General features: G+C 31.3%; 2 protein-coding genes across 2 annotated transcripts; one reads left to right on the plus strand and one right to left on the minus strand.

Annotated features, from left to right (window-relative positions):
* The first annotated feature begins 2,793 nt into the window (after positions 1 to 2,793).
* LOC132714860 (uncharacterized) lies at positions 2,794 to 7,769 on the plus strand. The gene is made up of 3 exons (XM_060697778.1): positions 2,794 to 3,290; positions 4,500 to 5,283; positions 7,685 to 7,769. Exons 1-3 carry the CDS (start codon positions 3,186 to 3,188, stop codon positions 7,732 to 7,734), a joined length of 939 nt encoding a protein of 312 aa, XP_060553761.1. The 5' UTR covers positions 2,794 to 3,185; the 3' UTR covers positions 7,735 to 7,769.
* LOC132714861 (uncharacterized) lies at positions 7,768 to 24,167 on the minus strand. The gene is made up of 12 exons (XM_060697779.1): positions 24,005 to 24,167; positions 18,955 to 19,025; positions 18,460 to 18,531; positions 17,852 to 17,954; positions 17,118 to 17,226; positions 15,250 to 15,311; positions 15,005 to 15,051; positions 14,491 to 14,574; positions 12,892 to 12,993; positions 12,355 to 12,525; positions 10,679 to 10,780; positions 7,768 to 10,179 (listed from the first exon to the last, which is right to left on the minus strand). Exons 2-12 carry the CDS (start codon positions 18,983 to 18,985, stop codon positions 10,148 to 10,150), a joined length of 915 nt encoding a protein of 304 aa, XP_060553762.1. The 5' UTR covers positions 18,986 to 19,025; positions 24,005 to 24,167; the 3' UTR covers positions 7,768 to 10,147.
* Positions 24,168 to 24,530: the final 363 nt, after the last annotated feature.

Here is a 24,530-nt window from a genome sequence, read left to right on the forward strand (position 1 = left end):
AACACGCACTAATTTTGATTACGTGTACATGTATTACTTATTTGTAACTCGCTTGCTAGTTTAAAACATAATTTTGCTTATATCATTTCATTTACAACTACATCATGATAACAGCATATTTACAGTAATTGTCATATGGTAAATTACTGGCTTTTGTGATAAAGGGAGGCAATGAACAAATCTTTGTTGTAAAACGAGCATTAGTCATTAAAGAAGACGGATAGCTATGTAACTTCGCATATGGATCTTAACGTATGACGCTCTCCTAAATGCTTTATTTGCCGGCAATTCATTACTTGATTAGGACTCAAATTCGTGTAAAAAAGAGATCTAAGAGTCAAGGCGTCTATATGTCTTATTTGTATCAAACAAAGGTATAACAAGTAAAATGGTTTCGTGCGGGGAACATTTTTAATGATTTAAAGATATTTCATTTAACTATTTTCAACATTGTTTGGAGGGAAAATTAAAAGAAAATTAACGTTTGTATCAGGAATATAGTTGACAATAATCGATCAATAGAAGAAGGTCTTTGGCCTTTGTCGAAAATAAAACAATATGTCTGTTTAAGAAAATGATTAAATACCATTGTATGAATAATTCCTTGCAAAAAATAATAAAATAAAGTAAACACACAAGTTTACGCAGACAATATCTTTATTTATTATGGCAGATGCCACAAACGAATGTTTTAATTCTGTGGATTTTCACTATAAACAATTTATTGTTTGTAAAATTTCAGATAGATATTAAAGAAACATTGATAATTTTCAAACACATCATGCAAGTTTTTCCATCTTAAACGGTAAAATAATAATAGAAAATTAGAAATATCACGAAATTAGAAATTATTAGAAATATAGTGTTATGTTCTTAATTAGGTGTAATTCGGACTAATTCCCTAGCATTGTGTACATCGGTTCATTTGAGAGACCGGTGTGTATACAATGATTCCCTAGAGGTAAATCCGTAACGTACCGGGAAACGGTATTTAGCTAGGTTTTCGAATAGGTCAATTAACCAATCATGTACGGTTTACAGATCACATGCTCCTCCATGTACCGAAAACAGGTCACGTGCTCCTCCATGCCTCAAAAATTAAACGCGTACCAATACCCTGCGGGCTCCGGCCCGCAGGGAATAATAATAATAATAATAATAATAATAATAATGAAAAAAACTTTCAATTACCTTCCATGAACAGTCTCAATCAAACAGCGTTGGTAACATTTCAATTTTGTCGCTTTGTGCGTTTTTTAGGGATTTTAACCTGCTGATTGTTTTCATTTTTATTTTAAATGTTTCAATAAAACGATGTAGTTGTTTTGAAAGAATATACATGCATTGTATATATTTTAAAGCAGATAACGTATCTTGGTGACTTATTATTCCTTTCAATATATAGGAACTATACTGAACTAAAAAGGCTGACTATGACACAAAGATCAAGTAGAGCGATCATTAATATGACCACTTATTATAATATAAACAATGCGTATTGTTTGAATGCGTTAATGAGATTATTTGAGATATAAGAATAAGAACATCCTTAAACCAATTCACGCTTTCCTATAATTAAGAAGAATGATCAAAGTGTTTAAGGCATGAAAAGAAATATTAGATTATGTCCAGTATCAAACACTTTTGGGAATTTTAAAAAAGAATTAGTTGATGTATTTTCAGAATCTTGCTTAAATGAATTAAACGAATTGACATTTAACAGCTAAAATCCCCTTTGTGACTGATGAATTGCCTTAAAGTGATTATGCATCAAAATGGCAGCACCGTTTATCCCGCGTGATCGTAAGAGGCGACCAAATGGGTTCATGTTACTGAAGCCTATGTATCTCTTTGCTGCAACAGGTGAGGTGGTTTGGACCGCTGGTGTTGCTTTAAGTTTATAACACCGGAGGTAAGCCAAATTTATCTTCCCTGTTTCGGCGCCACATGACCTAAATTGTTTAAGTGTCCGTAAAGCTAAACAAAACAACAAACAAGTGGACCTAAGAACAGTAATATATATATATATATATATATATATATATATATATATATATATATATATATATATATATATATATATATATATATATATATATATATAAAACATAGCCCTCAAACACTCCATTTCTCAAGGTTCTTCTATAAAATCGCTTAAGGTCCATTGTTCTTTCCACAAAGCATTGAAACGAAGGCCAGAACTGTTAAATTAGTGAAACAATTATACGCAAAAGAACGCAAAGAAGACGTCAAAAATTAAACGTTAATGTAAATATTTGATTACAATTATCTAATAAATGTATGCATATCTATTATAATAAGCGCATTTAACTTAATGATTTATGTAAGACTATATAAGTACATATTTGTTTACATTGAAAATAGACTAAGAAACATAAACTATTAGCCTTTATTTATCTAAAGTGGTACTTTGACTTAACTTGTTGTCTCAATTATAGTCTGGGTTAATGTGTTGAAATTGTGACATTCACATTTATGCCAGATAAGGATTGTATTTATCATAACTTGTAGGCATATGAATTTCATTTACGTTCTAATTTTTGTTTTCACTTATTTATTATCATTGTAATGAGTAATCAAGTTTCCAAGAAAGGAATTAGTAGTATTTTAATATTAAAATATAGTTTACTATAAAATAGGCTAACCCAAAGTTGAAGCAGGTGAATCACTAACAATTAACCATGTTGCAAGTCGAAACTTTTTTTTAATTATATAGAGGATATTAAATGAGTGTAAGTTTAATACTGAATTTATTGCACGAGTTGAATAATATTATTTTATTCAACAAGTGCAATAAATTCAGTAATGAACTTACACGAATTTAATATTCTATTTATCACATACCCAAAATAAAGACCGTTTTAAGTGAAATAATAGTCATTTTTCATTTTCATTGCGTCGCCTATAGTATAACGCTCACATTTAGCGCGTCTTTACACTATGTTTGTATAACGCTAATGACGTCACGTCAAAATATATGCACGGCCGTGCAATACCATATTTACGGAGTCGCAAAATCGGCACGGGTGTGTGATAAATAATTTTATGATGATATCAAATATAATTTACAATACGAACTAATTGGAATATAATTTATTTTAAATTTTGCAATTTTAAATCACTTTTGCAGTAGAAGCTTAACGATCTGAAAGGTGTTGTCAACTATGAAAACTGGACACATAGTAATCCTGCAGCTATGCTTTATTGTTGTGCCGTGTTCCAGTCAAAGTCGTACGATGCTAGAACGACATCTGAGAGTGATAGCTAAGGTGAAAAATCATTTTCTGTAACTTAGTTTTAATATTAAGACTTAATATAATACTTATTTAGATATGCAAGTAACAAAAATGTTTTGCGTGACAAAGAAGTCCATATACGTATATATTTAATTGTTTTAATATGTTTCAGTATTGTTCTATTTTTTCTGGTCCATTCCGAACAAGCATTTTTGAACTAATCTTTAGGGTATTCTCTCTATACACTGGTATAGAGCGATTTCGACGGTACTACGGGTTTCGAACCGGCAACCGCGAAGGCAAGATTTGATTTTGGATTTAAACAAAAGTCATAATGAGAGAGGTCAGGACTATAAGCTGAATTTAGCAAACCTCAAGTCTCTGCACCACGAGTGTATTGTCTGGCTCAAAAAAAAATATAAAAAAATAAAGCAACGTTTTATCCTCTGTGACCATTTTTCTCAGACGTCTAGGGTTTCGATCTTTAAACCTTTACAATGAGGCAGTACTAATTTCGGGATCATTCCTAACGTTAGTTTTACCTTCCTTTAATATCTACACCCACAGGCGCTTGTACGACACGGAAGTAAATTTTCTCCATTAAGTAAATCCAGGTCCGTTTTTATTTCTGACGTGCATTTACCAAATACCCCACAAATATTTCAATAAGCTTTTTGCTCATCACTCAGAAGAAAATCAGCTATGTTTACGACCAGTATATACTTAACAAACAACATGCATTTTAATAACCTGCTAAAAATTATTGCACGTGTAAATCATGCAAAAATATAAAACTGATAAGAAAAGTCATTAATCTTTCCAACGGTGTATCATAATTATATTTTCTTTCACGTGCGAATCATTGTTAAATTGAGTTGTTGCCACTAATTTAAATATGTTCGTATTAATGTTTTATTGCTTTCGAGGAAAGGGCCACCTTTCTTTTTATTCTTTTTATACATTGAGAAGTATTTGAGGGCAACAACTTCTTTTCAAAAATCTTATTGCTGTTATAATTTTGTCAACATTACATTTTATACATACGTTGGCTTTCCAGAGAGCCTGTAATATATTCAGTTGTACTATTGGATGGACCCCCGGAATACACCGGTATATGGATCTGTATAAGAATGAACTTAAACACGACAAAGTCATGTTAATCAAATTGAGGTAATTGTACAATTATGTTGATCTGTCGGTCATTATCAGGCCGTAACATTTGCTGTTATATTTCATTTGCAGGATATTGCAGTAATGAAAGAAAGTATTAAAGATAATGACCAAGGTATCAAGCAACTAGCTGAGATCATGCACGGAATGACAAATAATACGGAATCAAGAATAAATGAACTTGCCGATATGCTTCACAAGATCTTATCAATAGTTATGAATACAGATGTTTGGACTACGCAAAATAACGGCCTGCTTATCTCAGGTATTAGAGATTCGTTTGTCGTAATGACAAAATTAATCGAATCAAAAATGTTTAGACTTGAAGATATGCTTCGCAAGTTCTTAAAAGTAAAAGTAAGGAAAACATATGTTTCGACTACGCAACCTAGCGACGTGAATATCTCAGATTTAGTCACTAAGTCAGATATTGAAATAATGTTTACAGAATTAAGAGAGTTTAAAGTAAGGTCTTTGTCTTCGCTATCTGACAAATTTCATAAATTCGAAAAAACGTTTAGTGAGAAGCTAGATATGATGATGAATAATACTTGTATGTATTTCGATAATTGTGAGGCCCCAAAAAAAGTTGAACTAACTGAAAATTTGAAATTGCTCAAAGAAATGTTGGCAAAAGGTGATGAGAAAGAAACACCAGAAACGTCAGTGGAATACGGTCAAATTCTGATGAAGTCTGACACAATATTGAAGGAAGTTACCAAAGGTCATTCTATGATATCAGATAGTCTGTCAGCTATTACATCTCGACAAACAGATTTAAACAACACGATCGCTGGAAGCTGTTACAACATTGTCTTTGCGGGCAATAAATGTTGTAATATAAGTGCACAACCAGGTAATATGGGGGAATTAAGAATATCCATTTTCTATGCAGCGAATTAGGGTTTTTAATAAACTATTTTTCTTCACTTAGTCCTTTTCACACTGTTGTACAGCGTCCACCGGATATAGCCCCTAAAAACACCGAAAACGAAAGAAGAAAGCTGCACAACGAGTAAACCCAAGGTAATGTTTGAACTTATACAATGTACTTTCATCATAACTTCATCGATTTTTCCAAACTAAACAATATTGTGAAGCTAAATACGTATGTCTAGTTTTAGGTCAGTGTTTGCCATTGCCTGTAAATAAAATACTTTTTGTTAAATTGGTGATAAAATGTAGCGTATTTGTTGACATTTGCAAACGATGTTGATATTTACCACTAAATCAAGCAAAAAACGCATTTGCTGTATCAAATTCCGCCGTTAATACAAACTACAGTCATCCCTCTACTTATATTTGAGTTTTCACCCTTCAACTCGAGCTGCTTTTAACAAAATTTGCGAAAAACTGTCTTGCCTTGTGTACAGAGTCTAGCACGGATGTGTACGGGGTGTAGATGGAAAGCTGATAGCGATTGTACGGGGTGTAGTAGAAAAAAGAATGTCATTTTCTGCAAAATATATTCAGTACCAGAGCATATACACGTGCGCTGATGAAGAAAACGATTTATGTCGGGATCAGGGATTGTGAAGTGAATGATTTTATTTTTATTAAGGATAAAAATGTTTAATTAAATTGTCAACATGTTACGCGACATGTATATTAATTGCAGTAAACAGTTTCCGTCCTGCTATACCACTTTTTATGCGTGACTTTAAGTTAATAGGGTAAATGTAAACTCAAAAGACCACAATTTCATTCCATATTTAGTAGAACATAATAAACAGAAAATTCTATAATTTGTCTTAAACAATTTCAAACCATGTTCGTCTTATACATTGTGAACTAAACTTGATCGAAACATGTTATATTTGTTTATTATGTCACCGGTCTTAAGACTTCATTGAAAAACAAACATTTGTTAATGAGCTTTGGTAAAATATCCGCTTTGATTAGTTAGGTTAATCATTAGATTTGTCTTTGTGGAAATACTATATTACTCACATGTGATTTCGATATTCAGTTTAATAAATACAGTGCTGCCGCTTATATGCTGCTGTTTTTTTTCTGAAAATGATTATGATGACACCTCAATGATGACGATGATGAAAATGATGGTATGTTATGTTTTCATTTCAACATTGCAATACAAATGTACAGAGTATGAAGAGAGATATGAAAAATTTAAAGAGTCTATTCGGCATCTTCTAAGCCGACTAATAGCTTATATAAGGCGGCTAAAACCGTTTTATAGAAGACAGTGTTAATACCGTTTTGTAGAAAATGACAGTCCTGCATAATCTTTTAATCGATTTTCGACCTCCTACCTTATGTGTAGGTTAGTTATACATGTATATATATAAATATATCCCCATTCGGCTCATCTCCATTCGGCGAGTTGGTTAGAAGACTCCTCAACATGTCTTATAAATAACGACAGACACTATTCAGCTGATGGTTGTGATGGTATGACAATAAAAATTAAACGCAGCTATACTGTTAGGCTCAAAACACTTAAAACATAAATCATTTACCAAATACCTCTGTATCGTCCTCTAACCTATCCATGTTTAGTCTGATATGAGATAATTTTCAATTAAAAATAATAAAAAAGACTATACTTTATAAATATGTGACTGCTAGACACCGTACACATCTACTAAACCCTGTACATTAAACTACTACACCCCGTTCACTTAAGTTTGTTTTCTTTGCTAGACTGTACACAAGGCAAGGCAAATTTTTGCGAATTTTGTTAAAAGCAGCTCGAGTTGAAGGGTGTAAACTCAAATATAAGTAGAAGGATGACTATAATTTGTGTAAAACGGCGAATTTGTTACAACAAATGCGTTTTGGGTTTGATTTAGTGGTGAATATCAACATCGTTCGCACATGTCAACAAATACGCTACACTTTTTCGCCAAGTTAACAAAAAGTATTCAATGTCCAGACAAAAGCAAATATTGCTCTAAATTCAGAATCATTAAGCTTCACAAAATTGTTTAGTTTGGAAAAATCTATGAAGTTATGATGAAGAAATAAGTTAAAACATTACCTTGGGTGTACTCGTTGTGCAGCTTTCTACTTTCGTTTTCGGTGTTTTTAGGGGCTATATCCGGTGAACGCTGTACAACAGTGTTTCAAATATGTATTAAAACGTTTGTTTAATTCATTATTTTCTTTTCACTTTTTCAACTTAGTCTGGTAAAATTATACAAAACATATCGTTTAGTTATATGTTCGTTGTAACTTCATATTTAAATATTGAACATATTCTTGTTATCACTGAAGACTCAATATTTCTTTTTCAGTCACGACGTTGGTGTTTTTGTTGATTGCGAAGAGTTTATGGGGCATATGAGACATCCGTTATGTTTGAAAAAAAAAACCGGACAAACAAAATCGAAAACAAGCTCAGTGAAAAAGAACTTATTGAATATTAATATAATGTGAATTGTTGTGTTTTGATCAGGTTTTGAATATTATTGTTATAATTTATATATTTATAGGGACGTTTATTTCCATTCATATTCTGTAGCTTGTTAAATATCCTATTAATAGACCAGGCCCGGCTTTCACTAACGTTCTCAGAGTTTTAATCACAGCTCAAATCTAAGATTTTTCTAAACCCAGAAATTGAGATTGAGATTTTTCTCTGTTTGGCTTTCACTAAAAAATGTTGAGAAGAATCTCAACTTAATATTTGAGATTTTTCTCAGATATATTGAGACAAGGTTTGGCTGTCTCAGATTATGTCTCAGAGAAGCTAAACTATTATCATTATCAGGAGTATTTTTACTTTCTACATGGTTGAAAAGTTAACACAATTTGACCCTTTTTTGGCAAAAAAAGAATCGAATCTTTTTCTGCTGTGTTAGTTGCTTAGGAATAATTCAGTCCATTTCACCAATAATTAACTGTATACTGTAGCTTTCCTTTCTAGAATAGCATTTAATAATTTCTTTGATTTCTTTAACAATGTCAAACATTATTTTATATATTCTGCTAAATTTGCATGAACAAAATACATAGTCTAGGTAAAGATTCTATTATTACATAGTACATATATATAGTACATAGTAATACATAGACTCAGTGTTGTAACAATGTCAAGGTCACAATCAATGCTTCATTAAAGGAACGTCGCTGAACGCCAAAAGCCTTAAACATAAACATTAGATTGAATTCCTTACATAGTTCAGCTGGGGAAGTTAAAAACGAAAAATCTTCAAAGGATAATCAAGAAATATAAGCAGAAATATATTGAAAATCGTATTTTAGTGCAATTCTTAGTCCGATTTGAATGAAAAGCATTGCAACGTTTTCCTCTTTTTTGTATCATTTTTACAATTAAAATAATATTATCCGACTCTTTGAAACAACATGTCAAAAGAATCTCAGTGGTGACCCTTTTAGACGGTTTGAAATACTTTATACTATTGCCGTTAAATAAACTCAACTGGGATAACTTTATTTCAGTTAAAAAGGCCTCTGGCCGAAACACATTAATAAAGGTTCACAATGATATGCATATATACGTAATAAATGTAGTTGTAAATACAATAGATTAGAATAAAAATTTATATTCAAGAGTTCGTACTTTTAAACGAGTGAAACACAATTATAGAATAATTTAAAATGGTTTCATGATTTTCATTACTTTGTGAGTTCATCAGCGAATAAATTTCATTCATTTTTTTTCTTATAAAACTTTAAGGCTTTTATTAACTGCCGTGACAGAATCAACAAATCAACTTTCCCATATCTGACACCCAAAACAAGAATAGGTTTAACAACATTATCAAACAGAATGAAGAGTTCATTGGTCGAAAAATAGCCATAAACTTCTTAAAACTATACACAGAAAGTATTGCTGGTTCGGCGTGAGTACATTATTCGTTCTGTGCTGCACTATATGATAGCCCAGGCGTAAATAAAGGTCCCATATATCTGTATACGGGTGTAAACCCGATTGTTTAAACTCAGAAATTCAAACTGTCTGAGAGGTCCTCCATCACTAAAAACCATTATCTCAGTTTTATTTAGATTTACTATCTGTCCCAGTATTTTATAAAATTCATCGACAACATTAAGTTGATGTTATCCTACTGCTGTTTTGAACACAACTTACTATATCATCAGCACAGACATCGTGAATTTCTTGCGTTATAAGTTTCTCAGAATTGTATATATCGTGAGGCAATATTCGTCAATATAAAGAGCAAAACTGTCTCATTGTCGGGTTCCTATATTACATTTGAAATATTCAGTAATCATAGGCCTATTTGGTTATAGTTCGTGCATTTAAATCACAGCAGAAAGTATTTCTATCATTAAAGCACGAATAGAGCTAACCATACATTTTCTTTTATAAAAACACTAAATCTTCCATTTACTCCTTTGCTTTGTAAAGCTTGAAAAAGTATCTGATGATTAATCGTATCAAAAGCCTTGCAAATATCCATGTAGAAGCCTCGAAATATATACCCTCAGTTTAGAAAAATATTTTTGCTCCATAAAAAACATTATTAATTGCCTGAAATCCAAATCAGAAACCTTCCTGTGGTTTGTCATAATTATTGTTGTTTTCATCAGTTGATACAAACGTTTATTAGCGCTTGAAAATATTTTATATAGTGTAATAATGTGAGAAGTTCCTCGAGAATTACAGATTGACCCAGGTCCAAAGATTGAGGGAATCCACTTGCTTTAAACATTCAATTAAAAACAAATTGCACGTGAAGCGTTTTCGTTCATGTCGTTCCTCTCATACTTCATGAAGGCTGCATATCTTTCTTACGTCCTCCTAGAAATATTAACATTGCAGTTATTAGTTATTATTAGTAAAAAAATGAACTAATACTAAAACGTGTCTGATGTCGTTTTGGATTGCATATTATTTGTCCTTCAATTTGTAACAAAATATGCCAAGTTTCTTCAGAAATTGAGAAAAGCATCAAACTTTGCATAGATGTGCTTTAAGACAAAAGAAACGTTTTGATTATATGACTCATTCGTTTTATCATGTATTTTCTTTTTCAACTGTAACTGCTAAAATGAAATGGCATCTGGAAATTTTGTTAAAGTAACAGATGTTATATAGAAAATTGTTTTATTGTTAACTAGTAAACCACTGTGTACGATAAAGTTGGAAAAAAGGTATTGGTAAGTCAATGTAACAATAATAGCTGATAGCTGGCAGGGGCAGAAATGTTTTATTGTAAACCTGTTGTATCACATACTTTTCTATTTAAAAGAATAGTTAATGATAGTATAATGAAATATGATGTTTAATAAATACTTACCGCCCGATAAGCCTTTATTATCAGAATGCACCCTTGTTTTAAGCTCATCTATAAATGGTGCTTTTGGAAATAGTAATGCTCCATTTTGTTTGGGCGTTGTTTCTAAAAGAAATATGTATAACAACGTTATATTTGTTCGTTTGGTTTTAACGCTGATTTCAACACTTTTTGGTAAAAACTCGCAATTAAATTTACTAAAAAATCGAGAGGTTCATATGATAGTATAAGCTAACTAAACAGTTTCTAAATTGTCACTATTTATCATGATGTTCATTGCCCTAAAATCCAGAATTTGTGTGCTTACAAAAGCAGGTAAGATGTGCAGTGTGCTAACTGTTTAGGAATTGACCCTATCACTGTGTTGTTATAGCTTTCAGTTCCTTTAGAACCATTGATTCCAATGCTTAAAGTGTTGAAAATTAAATATCGTAAAGTCTCTGCTACCGAGCGGGGGAGGGGCATGAAAATTGTTGCAATTGCTACATGTCGTGAACAGACCTAATAAATTCAAAACTGTAATTTCTAACTTTTTGGTTTTATTTTCACTGCCATTTATTGATAGCTCTTACCATTTTTTTCTTTAAACCATAAGTTTGATTCACCCACCATTTACTCTTTTTACTATTTACAGATGTAACTTTTATGCTTATACCATATGACATTTAACCACTTACTTACTTTGGGCAAAACGACAATCAAAAAACAAAACAAGAATAACAATGCAAAAGATTTACCAGATATTATTTTCCTTCATAATATTTTAACTATTTCACTGTTTAATCGGATAAAATGTTAAAGTCCTCTAATTATAATATGTAACAATTACATTGAATTATATAGGGAAACATCCAGTTTTGTATCGGAAATAAGTGGAAACAGTGTGTCTTAACAATTAGATATCCACGCAGTTTTATTTTATGAAAGAAGAAGATTTGTTTTCCTATTTATACGTATAAACAGGTTTTATGCTTCATTCCATACAAGATAATGATATATATATATATATATATATTCATCTGAAGGTATATAATTAAACGCAAATTATGTTGTAGTAGCTCTCTGAGGCTATGCATTTTTCTACTCGGTCTCGCGAGATATCAATTTTCCACCACTGCTCGAAGCAAAATACAAAGCCCGAGAAAGCTAATACAACATGATATTCCGTATTCCGTATTTTCTATCCATTGAAGCGTATCTGCGCTTCAAGATTTGCGTGTATTTTAGGGACAAAACTTATAGGTATATAATAAAACAAGTAAAGGCACAAAATAAAGCCTGGACGGTCTTTTGTATTGGTTTTCTCTTTGTTTTTTTTTTTCAAAGCGAAAAAACAAAGAGTCACGTTTTTGCACCGTGTTCCGTGTAATCCTAAATGATGTGTACATGTATTTAGTCATTAAAATAATTTAATTGTAAAAATGTAATTCAATTCTGAATTTGATGTAATTTTATTGTGAAAATTAATTTGCTGAGATTTTGTCATAACTTAACATTGCCGCGACATGTTTTTAAAGGTAAGGTCAGGTCAGGTCTATATAAAAGATCATTTGTCTACCGCTAGATGAGTACAATATGATTTGAGAAAGATATTAAATTAGAAAAATTCATTTATATGTCTAACGTTATATAAATGCTAAGTAGAGACATCAACACGGACTTGCCCTTTCGATTCATACCATTATGGCGTTCCGTTTCTGTTTTACTTCTCTCACTTTTGTGTGAATGTGCTGTTTTCTTTTCTTTGTCATTCTCATGAACTAAATGCATGTCACAGTGAGAGTCACTTGGTGCTGACACGGAACAATATGACGAAGCTATTGAATGTTTTCTATCTCCTGCTGATAGGCCTTGTAATTAACAAGAAGTAAAGGAAATAAAACATATGTTAACATTAATATGTTTATGTAAATCTGTAGCATGTTTATATGAATTGAACACATTCTGATGAAAAAAATCAGCGACAAACAATTGTTACAGTAATGAAATGTAGGAAAAAAATCAAATTTATCATTTTGCTGCTTTGAATATGAAACAATTCTATGCTGTCTTCCATACAACCTGGTGAACAAATTGCATGTTTGATTTACATCACTGCAGTTGAACGAAATTTGGTGCATAGTATACAAGCAAAGCTATGAATCAATTAAGCATATCGAAACATACGTATATATTCATAGCTAAGATTGATTTTGTAAGCTCTGGTTTTGTCTTACCCTTTAATGAACAGCTTACGTCTTCATAATCGTCATCTGTGTCTGCGGAGTCTAATACATGTTGTCCCTTCATGTGTTTAACATCCGCTTCTTCCTTCATTCCTTTTATAGAAAAAGCCTTACTTTAACACAATGAAGAATAATCGGTTCAAACAATAATTCTTATTTAATTTGGTAAACTTTAACTCAGTTACCACACATACAGTATAAATTGCCTGAAGTGTGATTACCCCTTTTAAAATCAAACATTGCGTGTAACAAATTGATCATAATTATAGACCATATGAAACATACAGTATCTAAGTTTATCTTATATGTACATATAAATTGAGGACAATAATTTTCATGGTAAATGTTTAAATTTTACAGTACTAAAAGATTATCAAACAGAAAAGAAATAAACAAATAATATCTGAATCAGTTTAAGCACGGTGTTCCTTTTATTAAAACAGCATGTTCTGAAATGAAAGAGTTTAGAAATGTAATGACGCATTTACAACACATTGGCGAATTAATGATTTTTTTACACGTTATTCTTATGCTTTTGAGTGGACTACTGATTTATCAATGAAAATCATATTTGATAATTTCACAGTGAAAAGTATCAAAATATAATCTTTGCAATGAAGAAACTATCTTTTAATGATTTCCCAATGTGGTTCCTCACTTTTTATTTATGCTTATAATTACTTTATTTCAATTCATTCAATTTACCGATCATCATGCAAAACTGCTCTTGATGATATTTGGGCATTAATAAGTTTTCTACGGGCAATAACAGTTAAACGGTGTAAATGCAATGACATTCGTCTGCCCGAAGGATAAGAAAATAAACCAGCGTTCTTAAGACAGCCTTTTTTTAAAAAAAAAATCAATTTTTTGCAAATTTCATGTCGCTTTTTAAATGTGTACAAATAAAATTATGTCAACAATTCATTTTTGTCTTTAACAATCCACGAATAAGTATTTTTATTTCTTATGATAGATGTTAAAATATCAAAGCCAAATGCAATCCCTTCGAATCAAACTCAATTTACCATTTCAATGATTCTAAAAATGGCGGTCGTGATATAGACTAATATTTCAGTTATATTGGTTTTAAAAAAACAGAATTAAATTAACGGTAACTTTATCGTCTTCTAGAAATGTTCGTTTTATGATTAAAACAAGGCACCATTCATATTTGTTGTTAAAAATAAATAATATCATTGCAATTTAACTTTATGAACTTATATTTCAGCTCAATACTTTTGTATTTGTGAGACATTCGTCTGAAATTGAGGCTTACCAGGGGAAAAAACAAATTGTTAATGCACAAGTTAATATTCAGGTTATTTCATTTAAATTTTTAGTTATGCATAAAATAATAAAAAAAAGAGAAATTGCTTCTTTGTTGTGCAAGATGTAATTCTATTTCTAACATCAAAACAGTATTATCTGTCACTCGTGAGAATATTGTTTTTATAGCTCTCTCGAGGAATTAAATTTTCCACGCGAGGATACTGTTTTTTGAATTTCACGAGATGGAATAAAATTACATCTTACACACAAACAAATAAATATCATCTATCTTGAATTTACAACTGGACAGTTTCATACCATGGTTTATGTTGCCAAACCGTCTTTGATCAACTTCATCGTAAGCTTTATCATCACTTCCAATTCTTGTTTCTTTGTCAACATCTATATCAACGTAAGAATGATTGTCATGTGATGAAGTCGTATTTTATATTAAATATCGATAATCTAAACAATGTAGTACATGTAACATATTTTGTTAAAAGGTGCTAAAATTGGCTTTCTTCTATCAGAAAACGTCTATTAGATAATATTGCTTCCAAACAATTTCTAAAAGGAGTGATCTACTCTATCAGATACAGAAAACCTTTAACAAATACTAAAATCTAAGAAATCCCGAATAATCGTTAGCTTACTTTCAGTATAATTGTATGATAATTAAACGTGCAAGTGGTATCAATTATGTTCTTACTTGAGACGAAATTCGTCATTACAAATCAAAAAAAAACTTTTGGTATGACAAAATATATCCGTAATGCCATGATGACTAAAATGTCCCATATATTTTATTATCAGATATTATAAAATTACTTACCAATTTCTATTGCTGGTACTGTTCCTGCGCTTCCGTATCCACTATCACTAAAATATATTATACCATTTAGTACTTTAAGAATATAAGGTACATTTTTGATACTGTTTTCTTGGTCGAATTTAATTTCTTAACCCTCAATATTTTTATTTTGTGTTTCATTGATTTATGATAATCTACAGTAGCGCATTTACCTTTACACGGTTGTTTATAATAGTCAGAATGAAATCAATAAAAAAAATTCGTACCATGGTGGACGAACGTGGGTCTTCACTTCCAAAATACTGTGGTCTAATTTGTCAACCCATTCCTGTTACAAACAATATAACAGTTTTACATGATTTTAAATAGGATATTTGGATCACAACAGTAACCACTAGTGTGTTAACAAGGTTTGTCCATATCTAGGCTGTGTGACCAAGTTTTCTACAACAAAAAAAACCTTTATTTGAGCTTGACGTAGAAGTCAACAAAGCAATCTTTCTGACCAATTTCCAAAATATTTAAATCAAAACAAAAGGTCAAAGTATGTTAACAAGTTTTTTTCTTAATTTGGGTTGTGTGATCTAGTTTTTGACCACAGCTGACCTATAAAACACAAAAGACAACCTTTCTGACATATTTTCCAAACATTAATCAACACAGAAGCCTGAATGGTTTTAACAAGGTTGTCCATTTCGGGACTTTGTGACCTAGTTTTGTACCCAAGGTGACCCGTATTCAAGCTTAATCTAGTAATCATACAATAACTTTTCTGACAAATTTCCAGAATATTTGGATTTAAACAGTAGTCTCTAGAGTGTTAACATCAATGTTTCCTTATTTTAGCTGTTTGACCGAGATTAAGACCTATTTGACCCATATTAGAAAATGACTTAGGAATCATCATAACAATCTGACTAATTTTTCCATGATATTTTGACTGTAACAGTAGCCCCTATTTGGAGCCAAGGTGACAAATATTCAAACTTTACCTTGAAATCACAAAACAACATCATTTCTGACCAATTTCCAGGATCTGTGAAGCAAAACAGTAGTTTCAAATGCCATTTTTTGTGTGACCTAATTTTGAACCCAAGGTGACCAATATTCAAGTTGACCTAGAAATCACCAAAGCCACTTTTCCTATCAATTTCAAGGATATTTAGATTAATACAATAGCCGTATGAGTGTAAACAAGGTTTTTACATATTGGGGCTGTGTGACCTAGTTTTTTAACCCAAGACACCAATATTAGTCCTGACATAGAAATCATCAAAACAACCTTTATTACCAATTTTCAGGATATTTGGACAAGAGAAGGAGCCACTAGAGTGTTAATGATGTCCTTCCGTATTTGGACTGTGCGACGTAGTCTTTTACTGTAGATGACCCATTTTCGAATCTGACCTAGAAATTATCAAAACAACCTTTCTGACCAATTTCCAGGATATTTGCACTGGTACAATAGCTGATTGAGTGTTAAAAATATTTTTCCATAATTGGGTTGCATGACCTAGTTTTTTGACCCCAGGTGACCCATATTCAAAGATAACTCAGAAATCATTAAAGCAACCTTTCTGATCAATTTTCAGGATATTTGGATCAAAACATTAACCACGAGAGTGTCAAAAAGATTTTTTATTTCTAGCTCTTGCGACTATTTGTTATCCCTATTTTTGAACTAGACCTGCATTTCATTATTAACAGACATTCTATCAAAGTTTGATTACGATCCAGCCAAAATCTATGACCTCGTGGTTAGGTGAGCTCAAAAGCCAAATGAAACGTCAATAAGCATCATTTTTTATTATGAAAACGAGCATTTCATCCATTTATGAACATATCATCTTTAAGATTTGAAAAAAGGAAAATAAAGCAAATCAACAAATTAACAATAGTTTCTATGTCAAGAATGCAATTTTTCTTTTACACTGATAATTTTTATAACAAAGTAAACAAAGATTGTTAATATTTCATTTTTCAAGGGTTTTCTATAAATATATTCATAATAGTTTTCAATTTTTACTTTCTTAAATCTGTCTCGCGTCTTTTAAATTTGAGCTGATAGACTGAGCTAGAAATCGATACTAATGGAATGAACACGATAACAATATAAAAGGTATCTTATAGTTACTTTTTGTGCTTTTTCTGTATCACAGCAAAAATGTAGAGGTGTATTTTCATCATTGAAACCAAGATAAAAGCATATTGCTCCATGGTATTCCTCTGTGGATTCCCAAACGCTAAAAAATAATAAATTGTTAATATAGTGCATTATCAAACAAATAATGTTTTATTATACACGTGTATGTTTATTTCATAATTTATATAAAGTTTTGATGAAGAGGGTTTTTTGTGTGTCCATTACTAAACAGATTTTAAATTACATATTGCTAAGTGCAAATGATTGTTTTATTATTGTTGTAAAGTGTTTTAAGGAACTTTCAGCTTTTCTTACGATTAAATTTGTTATATTTAGATTAATCGTTTCATATAATTGTCAAATCAAAATAATTGAGACGGAAAATGAAATCGTTGGACGAAAAAATACATGAACAATAAGGACACACCTTTTCTCTACCGGCCCGCTCTCTATATTTAGATAAGTAAGGCGGACGATTCGTTTCCCGAACTTCAACTTTTGAGACACGAACGACACAGATGCGTTATGACTAGCTCTCGGGACACTGTTTTAAAGGTTTAGCAGTGATATGATGCACTTTTTCAAAATAAACTTACTGAAATACTTAGTTCGAAACAACACAGAGTTGTTTCCCAACAGAGAATATAAACTTATGGCTGCTTTAAAGATATGTGTACCCGGACTGAACGAATATATATCAAATAAGAAAAAATAATAACTCTTACCGTTCAAATTCCTTTAAAGACTTTTTCAGGAATGCTTCACGTGATAACCAGTCATCATATAAGTAAAGACAACCCTGGGATACAATACAATAGCAGATTTTCCCTGTGAATGATGATTTGAATCAAATTTAAAATTATTTTAACCTAATTAAACAATATTTATTCTCGTTTAACTTGACGCAAACAACATTAAATGTCATTCAAAATTGTGAGTGCCTACATTGAAAGTACAAATGTATTTTGTAAGTGAATTCTTATGAATTATGAAAGCGAGCAGGGCATGGGCAAAAGCAATAAGATCATCACTAAACCCCACTTATTATGGAAATGTAATATTGATCTAAGGGCGAGAGGGGGGACATTTTATTCATTTAATTTTCTATTTAATATATGTGATTAAATAACTGAGACTGGCCTTGTTATCACACTCTAATTTGACTGTTTCTGGTAGCATTAGACTGTGACACTGGTGATTGTGTTGAGGAACGTTAAAAACATTCAATAGGAACACATTTAGATTATCTGCTGTTCATAATCAGATCTAATTTAATGACACACATAAGATTTTAAGAGATTATCTTACGAATATTATTCGAGCCAATACTTACAACGTTTTTTCTTTAAAATCATCAAAGTCCAACTGATGGAATAATCTACTGCAGCTAACAACTCATTTGCAGCTGGAGAAGAAATTTGAAAAGTTAATTCTGAAAGATTAGTCATCCCTTAATATCATGAGGTTATATGAGGTTATATATAATTGCATTTGCCCAAATTTGTGTTAACAGTCAATTCGAATCGTAAGGGAATTTAATAACACAATGCAAAATGCTAGCTACCAAGTGTGTAGAGTCTAGTCTTATTGCACTCATGTGCATGCTGGCCTTGCTCTATGTACTGGAGGCTAATTTTAACAATGTTTATTGTGCTGGATAAAGATTAATATATTATGACAAGGATTCGTTTGAAAAACATGAAACAAATAAAACAAAATAAAAACAACAAAAATCTACAATTGGATCGGTATGTACGAAAATAGAGTTGAACAGTAAAATACGTGACGTCATGGATTGAATAGATAACTAATATCAAAATGACATTACCTATAGTCAACGGTGTCTTAATAATCTTCATAGTATTTAAAAACGTTTCAGGGTATCCGTTCACAAATTATCTGAAATATAACCAATTTATAACAGTAATTAAGCAGATATGAAAAAAAGTACTGGCATCAAAAATGAAACTAAAATTGGTGGTTTTATATACGAATCATTTACAAAATTCGCAGGAGCATATTATTGTGTCCGTTACTTAATATGCAAAAGAACTAGCATTCGGTATTTGATTAATTAAAATGATGTTGAAAAAAATGTAATTGCGTATGACTTTATTTCAAAACAACAATAACAACAACGACAAGAAACGTTATTTCATTTGCATCATTAACAATTTCTGGCCTTTGTCAAACTAGTAACCTAAAATAAAATGCTGATTGAGTGCTTATTTGTTGTTAGTTATTAACAATTGATTCCTTGTAAAGTTTCATTTTTTACAACAATGTTGCATATTTAGATTAAAATTGGTACCGATTGCTCTGTTGGTATAATAATACCTAATTATGTTTTATTAATAAATTAATCTAAATTTGTGAACGGTCGTCTATGGACTTAAGTTAACAACAGCCTAGATAGAATATGAAATATGGTAAACAAGATTAGGTGTTCAATGAACGCACGACCCAGCATTGGGACTGGCGGCCAGGAGCGAAAAAGATAAACAAAAGGTATCTTTAAAAGGGATAATAAGACGTGTCAAGCCCTTCAAATATTTTGTGTCATGTCTCAGGCAATTGAACGTTACTTGTTTTTCATCATATATGTCGAATGGTCCTTTAATGTTTGACATGGCTGTTTATACCTGTAAAAGACATAAACCTATGCTTTATTAATTTCAAATAAATTGAGGCGTAAGCCAAAGAAATATCTTTATCACAGTGCGCATGCGTGAGATGGTTTGTCCGGGAAGTGACTGTGTAAAATTGAAGTCCGGCATGCAAATTACGTTTAAATAAAATATTTTAAAGTAATAAATTGTGAGCATGAAAAAATGATATAATGGATGGATATAAGATAGAAATATTGCAGGGATATCGGACTTTAAATGAATAAAAAAAACAAAAACAATTAAACAATTTATGTATATAAATATCTTTTGAACGTCAACGTGTATTGTAATGAAATTTTATCAGCATACATTGTAGAATATTATCAACACGTTTTAAAACGAACAGTTAAATGAGTCAATAAATAACGATTTAATATTGCTTTAAAATAAGCACATACACGGCAACCGGCGCACAGTAGGAAAACGCAGTTAGTCAATTGTCATCTAAAAAACTACTACCGGTAATTAACGTAGAAAACCCGATAAACATCGCATATTTCTTCTATAATGTCATTTAAGTAATTACGGACGTCAATTCCGTTAATTTTTGTTGAAATCGCCAAAAACGCCAGACGACTATATTGTTTACAACGGGAAAATGAGAAAATGACGTATACGCAGAAATTAGAAAATAGCGTGATCATAAATTGTTCTTGTAATTTTGGAATGACACCAACAAAAACATTTGAAAACAAACAAACAAAAAACATCAGGCGAACAGAGAAAATAAAATTTTACTATCATTAGTGTTTAAGTGGCATAAAAAATTAGTGATGGACATTACTTTGTGAAGCAGTAATGGTTATTGACTGCGTAACGTTGAAGCATAAGTTGTACGTTAAATATTATGACGTTGACTTCAATACTTGTTTGGAGTGCGCCACATGTGTTTATGTAAAATTTAATATTGTTGTAATATAAGAAGCTACTAATATGAATTGTTCTGTGTTTATTTGTTATTTATTCTTCTAAGCAGTGTAATTTCAAATCAATATCTCAAATATATTTTACGCAACGAACTTTTGGATAACCCATCGTATAGGACAAAATTATACATAAACGTAATACTGTTTAAAACTTCCTTGTTTTACTGTGTAAACATTAAGATAAAAAATATTTAAACCATGTTTTTATGTTGCACTTGGGAATTGAAATGAAACACAATTGAGTATTTACAGACAACGCTTTTTTTACCCCCACGGCGATAAAGTTATAAAACACCGATAATATTTCAATAACGAAGGTTATAAATTGCCGACCTATTTATTGATATCTTAAACATTAAGAGATATGAATCATAACAGAAGATAAATCTGATTATTTTGAAATTTCAGTATATTATAGTATTTGTAAGTTAATGTAAAATAATAAGTAAATAAGTTTGTACAAAGTAAACGAAAAACTTCGCTGTTTATTGTTTTGATAACAAGAATGCTATAATAACCATTATATTGCTTTTCAGAGTGTTTAGTCTCTAAATGACAATGGACAATTACTATGAAAAAAAAAGTTATAACGTCAAAATTTACGTCAACTTATATCGATATAAAGCTGCAAATATGCATATGAAATATTGACATAATTCTTAGTTTTTATAGCTGAAGCTTTCAGTTTAAAAAGCAGGTCACCATTGACACCATCTAGATCAACGATTATAAATATAAAAAATACATTTCATATTGTTTAAAAATGTCCAATTCTCCAGTACTACTGTCATGGTTGGTTTCTCGGGAAGTCAACTTTTGCTATAACAGGACTGGTGAATGGTTGCCTTAAAGGAAGTTGTTGCTATGAAAAGTCGATGTTGTTTTTGAAAGCACTGGTTGCTGTGAAAAGTTGATGGTTGCGATGGAATCCAGAGGCTGGCTAAGTTTGAGACTTAAAAAAGTGTTGGAGCACCACATTAAATTACAAATACCGGACAAGGCGCTTGAATGATTAAATGCTAAAATCTCGGCTTTCAACCCACCGAAATGCACATTAAGACGCTCACATTAATTTATACACGCGGGAAGGAGCTGTTACATGGAGGATGGAACTTTTATGACAACTTGTCAGGAATTTTTTACTGTCACGGAGTTCCTTGAAATGTTACGGGTATAAAAACTTATGTATAAAAAATAATATTATACAGAAGAAATACTCTTCAAAAAGGATTATTAAACTGTCTTACAAATTGAAAAATGGATGAGAAAAAACTTTACATCTCACTTTTAATCGACTCTTGTGTCAAATCTGGTAGTGTTGAGTGAAATTTCCAAATGGTGTGCTCATTCGTACAAATTGAATTGTTTATTTGTGATTTCCTTGCCATTCTTAAATACTTCATTATAATGGAAAGTTGCAAACATAAAGTCTAACAAATTTATGCCCGATGTTTCAAAACTACCAGATTTTCAAAAAGAGACATTGAAAAAAGGACTTTATTTTTTTCTGACACATAATACAATATGTTACGCAAGATTAATCTCAAAATTTAAATATAGCACTTTAAACTCTTTTTTATGGTGAATAGCAACCTTCCTGACTATTGTTTCTTCGGTTAATACAGAAGTTTCCCGTCGAAATCAGTAATGTTTTCCGAGGATTCCGTGAAAGTTATAAGAAGAAATCCTAACAAGTTATCATGAGAACTCCATCCTCCGTGTAACAGTTACTCTCCCGTGTACAATAATGAACAAAAAGAGCAAGAATCGCAAAAAAGTGATATTTTTCTACTTTGTGATCATGATTTATGTCGAGCGTTTAGAGGACCTGTTCAAACACTGTGAGTTAAATAAATGCAATGATTGTTGTAGAAGGAAATGCTTGCTAAACTAAGTGAATGGTTGCTGTGGGATTCAATGATTGCTTAAAATTCAATGGTTTTATGGAAGTCAGTGATTGCTATATAAGTACTGAATGCTTAAAAAAGTCAGTGCTTGAAATGGAAGGCAGTGATTGCTAAGGAATGCGAATATGTGTTATTGTAGTCAATTTTAACTATGGAAAGACAATGGTTGATATGAAAGTCTGTTGTTGTTGAGAAAAGTCAATGCTTGCTATTAAAGTAAGAAGTTGCTAAGGGTAGTCAGTGATTGCTACAGAATTCATTGATTGCTTAGGGAAGGCAATGGTTGCTTTGGAAAGTCAATGGTTGCGTTGTAAGTAAATGGAGGCTATTGAAAGTCAATAGTTGCTGAGGGAAGCCAATAATGGAAGTCAGAGGTTGTTACGGAAAACAATGGCCGCTTTGGAAGTCATTGGTTGCTAAGAACAGTCAATGGTTGCTTTGAAAGTAAGCGGTAGCAAAGGGTAGTCAATGGTTGTTGTTGAGGCCACTTGTAGTTATATGATGTCACTGGTTGCTTTATAGATCAATGGCTGATATTTGCCAATAGTTGCCATGAAATTTACTTGCAGATTATTCAATGGTCAATTTTTATAAGCTCTCAAGTTTTTATTATAAATATACATGTAAAGAAAGCCAATGGACACCGGGACAGAGTCAATTCAATCCAGGGAATATGATTTAAACAAAACTTGTATTGGTAGGTGCTATCAAAAATTTTACTTTATACATCTAAGGTAAACACATATGACCATCGGGACAAGGCCAATTTTGACTCAAGGGCTATGATTTTGACAATAAAAGATACCTTCTACACAATGTTTTATGTCTTATATCTAAGCTCTTGTCCGTATGGATTCAAGTTGAAACATATGTCAAAATTGTTACTTTATACATACATTTATAAGAAAAACCCATGACCCTTTGGGTCTTCAACGTAAGTTTTAATTTAGTTAGGTTGACTGGACAATATTTCTTGTCAAAAATAAAAAGTGTTTTCAGAGGAGGAGGTTTAATTTTTACAGATATAAGGAACACCAATTACCCTCTGGGACAGGACAGATTTTAACCAAAGGGCAATAATTTGAACATTTTGCAGATGTTTCATCCAAAATGCCTAATCTCTAGTCTTTATGGTTTCAGAGGAAATTTATACGAGGCTGTTCTATACTAGTAACCATATAGGGAAAACAAAGGAATAGCCAATTTGGACACCGGAACAAACATTAGAACCTAATTTTTGTGTAAACTTGCCGTTTTGTAATTAACTATCTTATCAAAAGTTAGATATAGCATAACATTTTTATCTGATTACAATATATACAAATTCATTCATTAACAAGAAATGTATTTAATAATCATATAATCGAAAATCTTACCTTTATTAAAAGATTCATCTGTTATAAGTTTGATAACATATATATCACCTATTCTTCCTGTTTCTATTTTTTCCATTTAGCTGTTTCTATAAATATAAATTACATATGTATGTAAACCAAATGGTGTCAATATCTTCTTCAAAATACTCGCAGTGTTAGATAACAAGATTGACGGGGAAGGATCAACATACTTATATTCAATATCAGGAGGTAAACATAAAAATAAATGTTTTCGTTATAACATTGCTTTTGAATATCAGTTGGGTAGTTAATATTGATTTTGTCACCGATAAAGATGCATAATCTTCTAAAAATCAAGATCAAGAATTAAAAAAAAATTATATTTCTGATATCGTATCACTTTCTGTCGTTCGTACTAGCATGATTCAGAACTATGATGTAAGGAAGCTGTATTACGCCGCATGTAGCTTTCAACGAATATAGCTCTCCTTGTACCTTCATCTGTTACGCAATAACACATATATAGCGCTGAAAAAGCAATATTCGTTAAATCAGTACAGCTTTA

Source organism: Ruditapes philippinarum, unplaced genomic scaffold, assembly GCF_026571515.1.
Source record: "Ruditapes philippinarum isolate M1 unplaced genomic scaffold, ASM2657151v2 ctg1368_1_1_1_1, whole genome shotgun sequence".
NCBI lineage: Eukaryota > Metazoa > Mollusca > Bivalvia > Venerida > Veneridae > Ruditapes > Ruditapes philippinarum.

Bases quoted from the DNA above. Each gene is read 5' to 3' on its own strand.
- LOC132714861 (XM_060697779.1), bottom strand. From the start codon at position 18,985: ATGAAGATTATTAAGACACCGTTGACTATAG. The intron at 18,532-18,954 runs GTAATGTCATTT...TTTCTTCTCCAG, and splicing joins TAAGACACCGTTGACTATAG to CTGCAAATGAGTTGTTAGCT. The intron at 10,180-10,678 runs GTAAGTATTTAT...TAATATTTCTAG, and splicing joins TAATAAAGGCTTATCGGGCG to GAGGACGTAAGAAAGATATG.
- LOC132714860 (XM_060697778.1), top strand. From the start codon at position 3,186: ATGAAAACTGGACACATAGTAATCCTGCAGCTATGCTTTATTGTTGTG. The intron at 3,291-4,499 runs GTGAAAAATCAT...TTTCATTTGCAG, and splicing joins ATCTGAGAGTGATAGCTAAG to GATATTGCAGTAATGAAAGA. The intron at 5,284-7,684 runs GTAATATGGGGG...TTTCTTTTTCAG, and splicing joins TAATATAAGTGCACAACCAG to TCACGACGTTGGTGTTTTTG.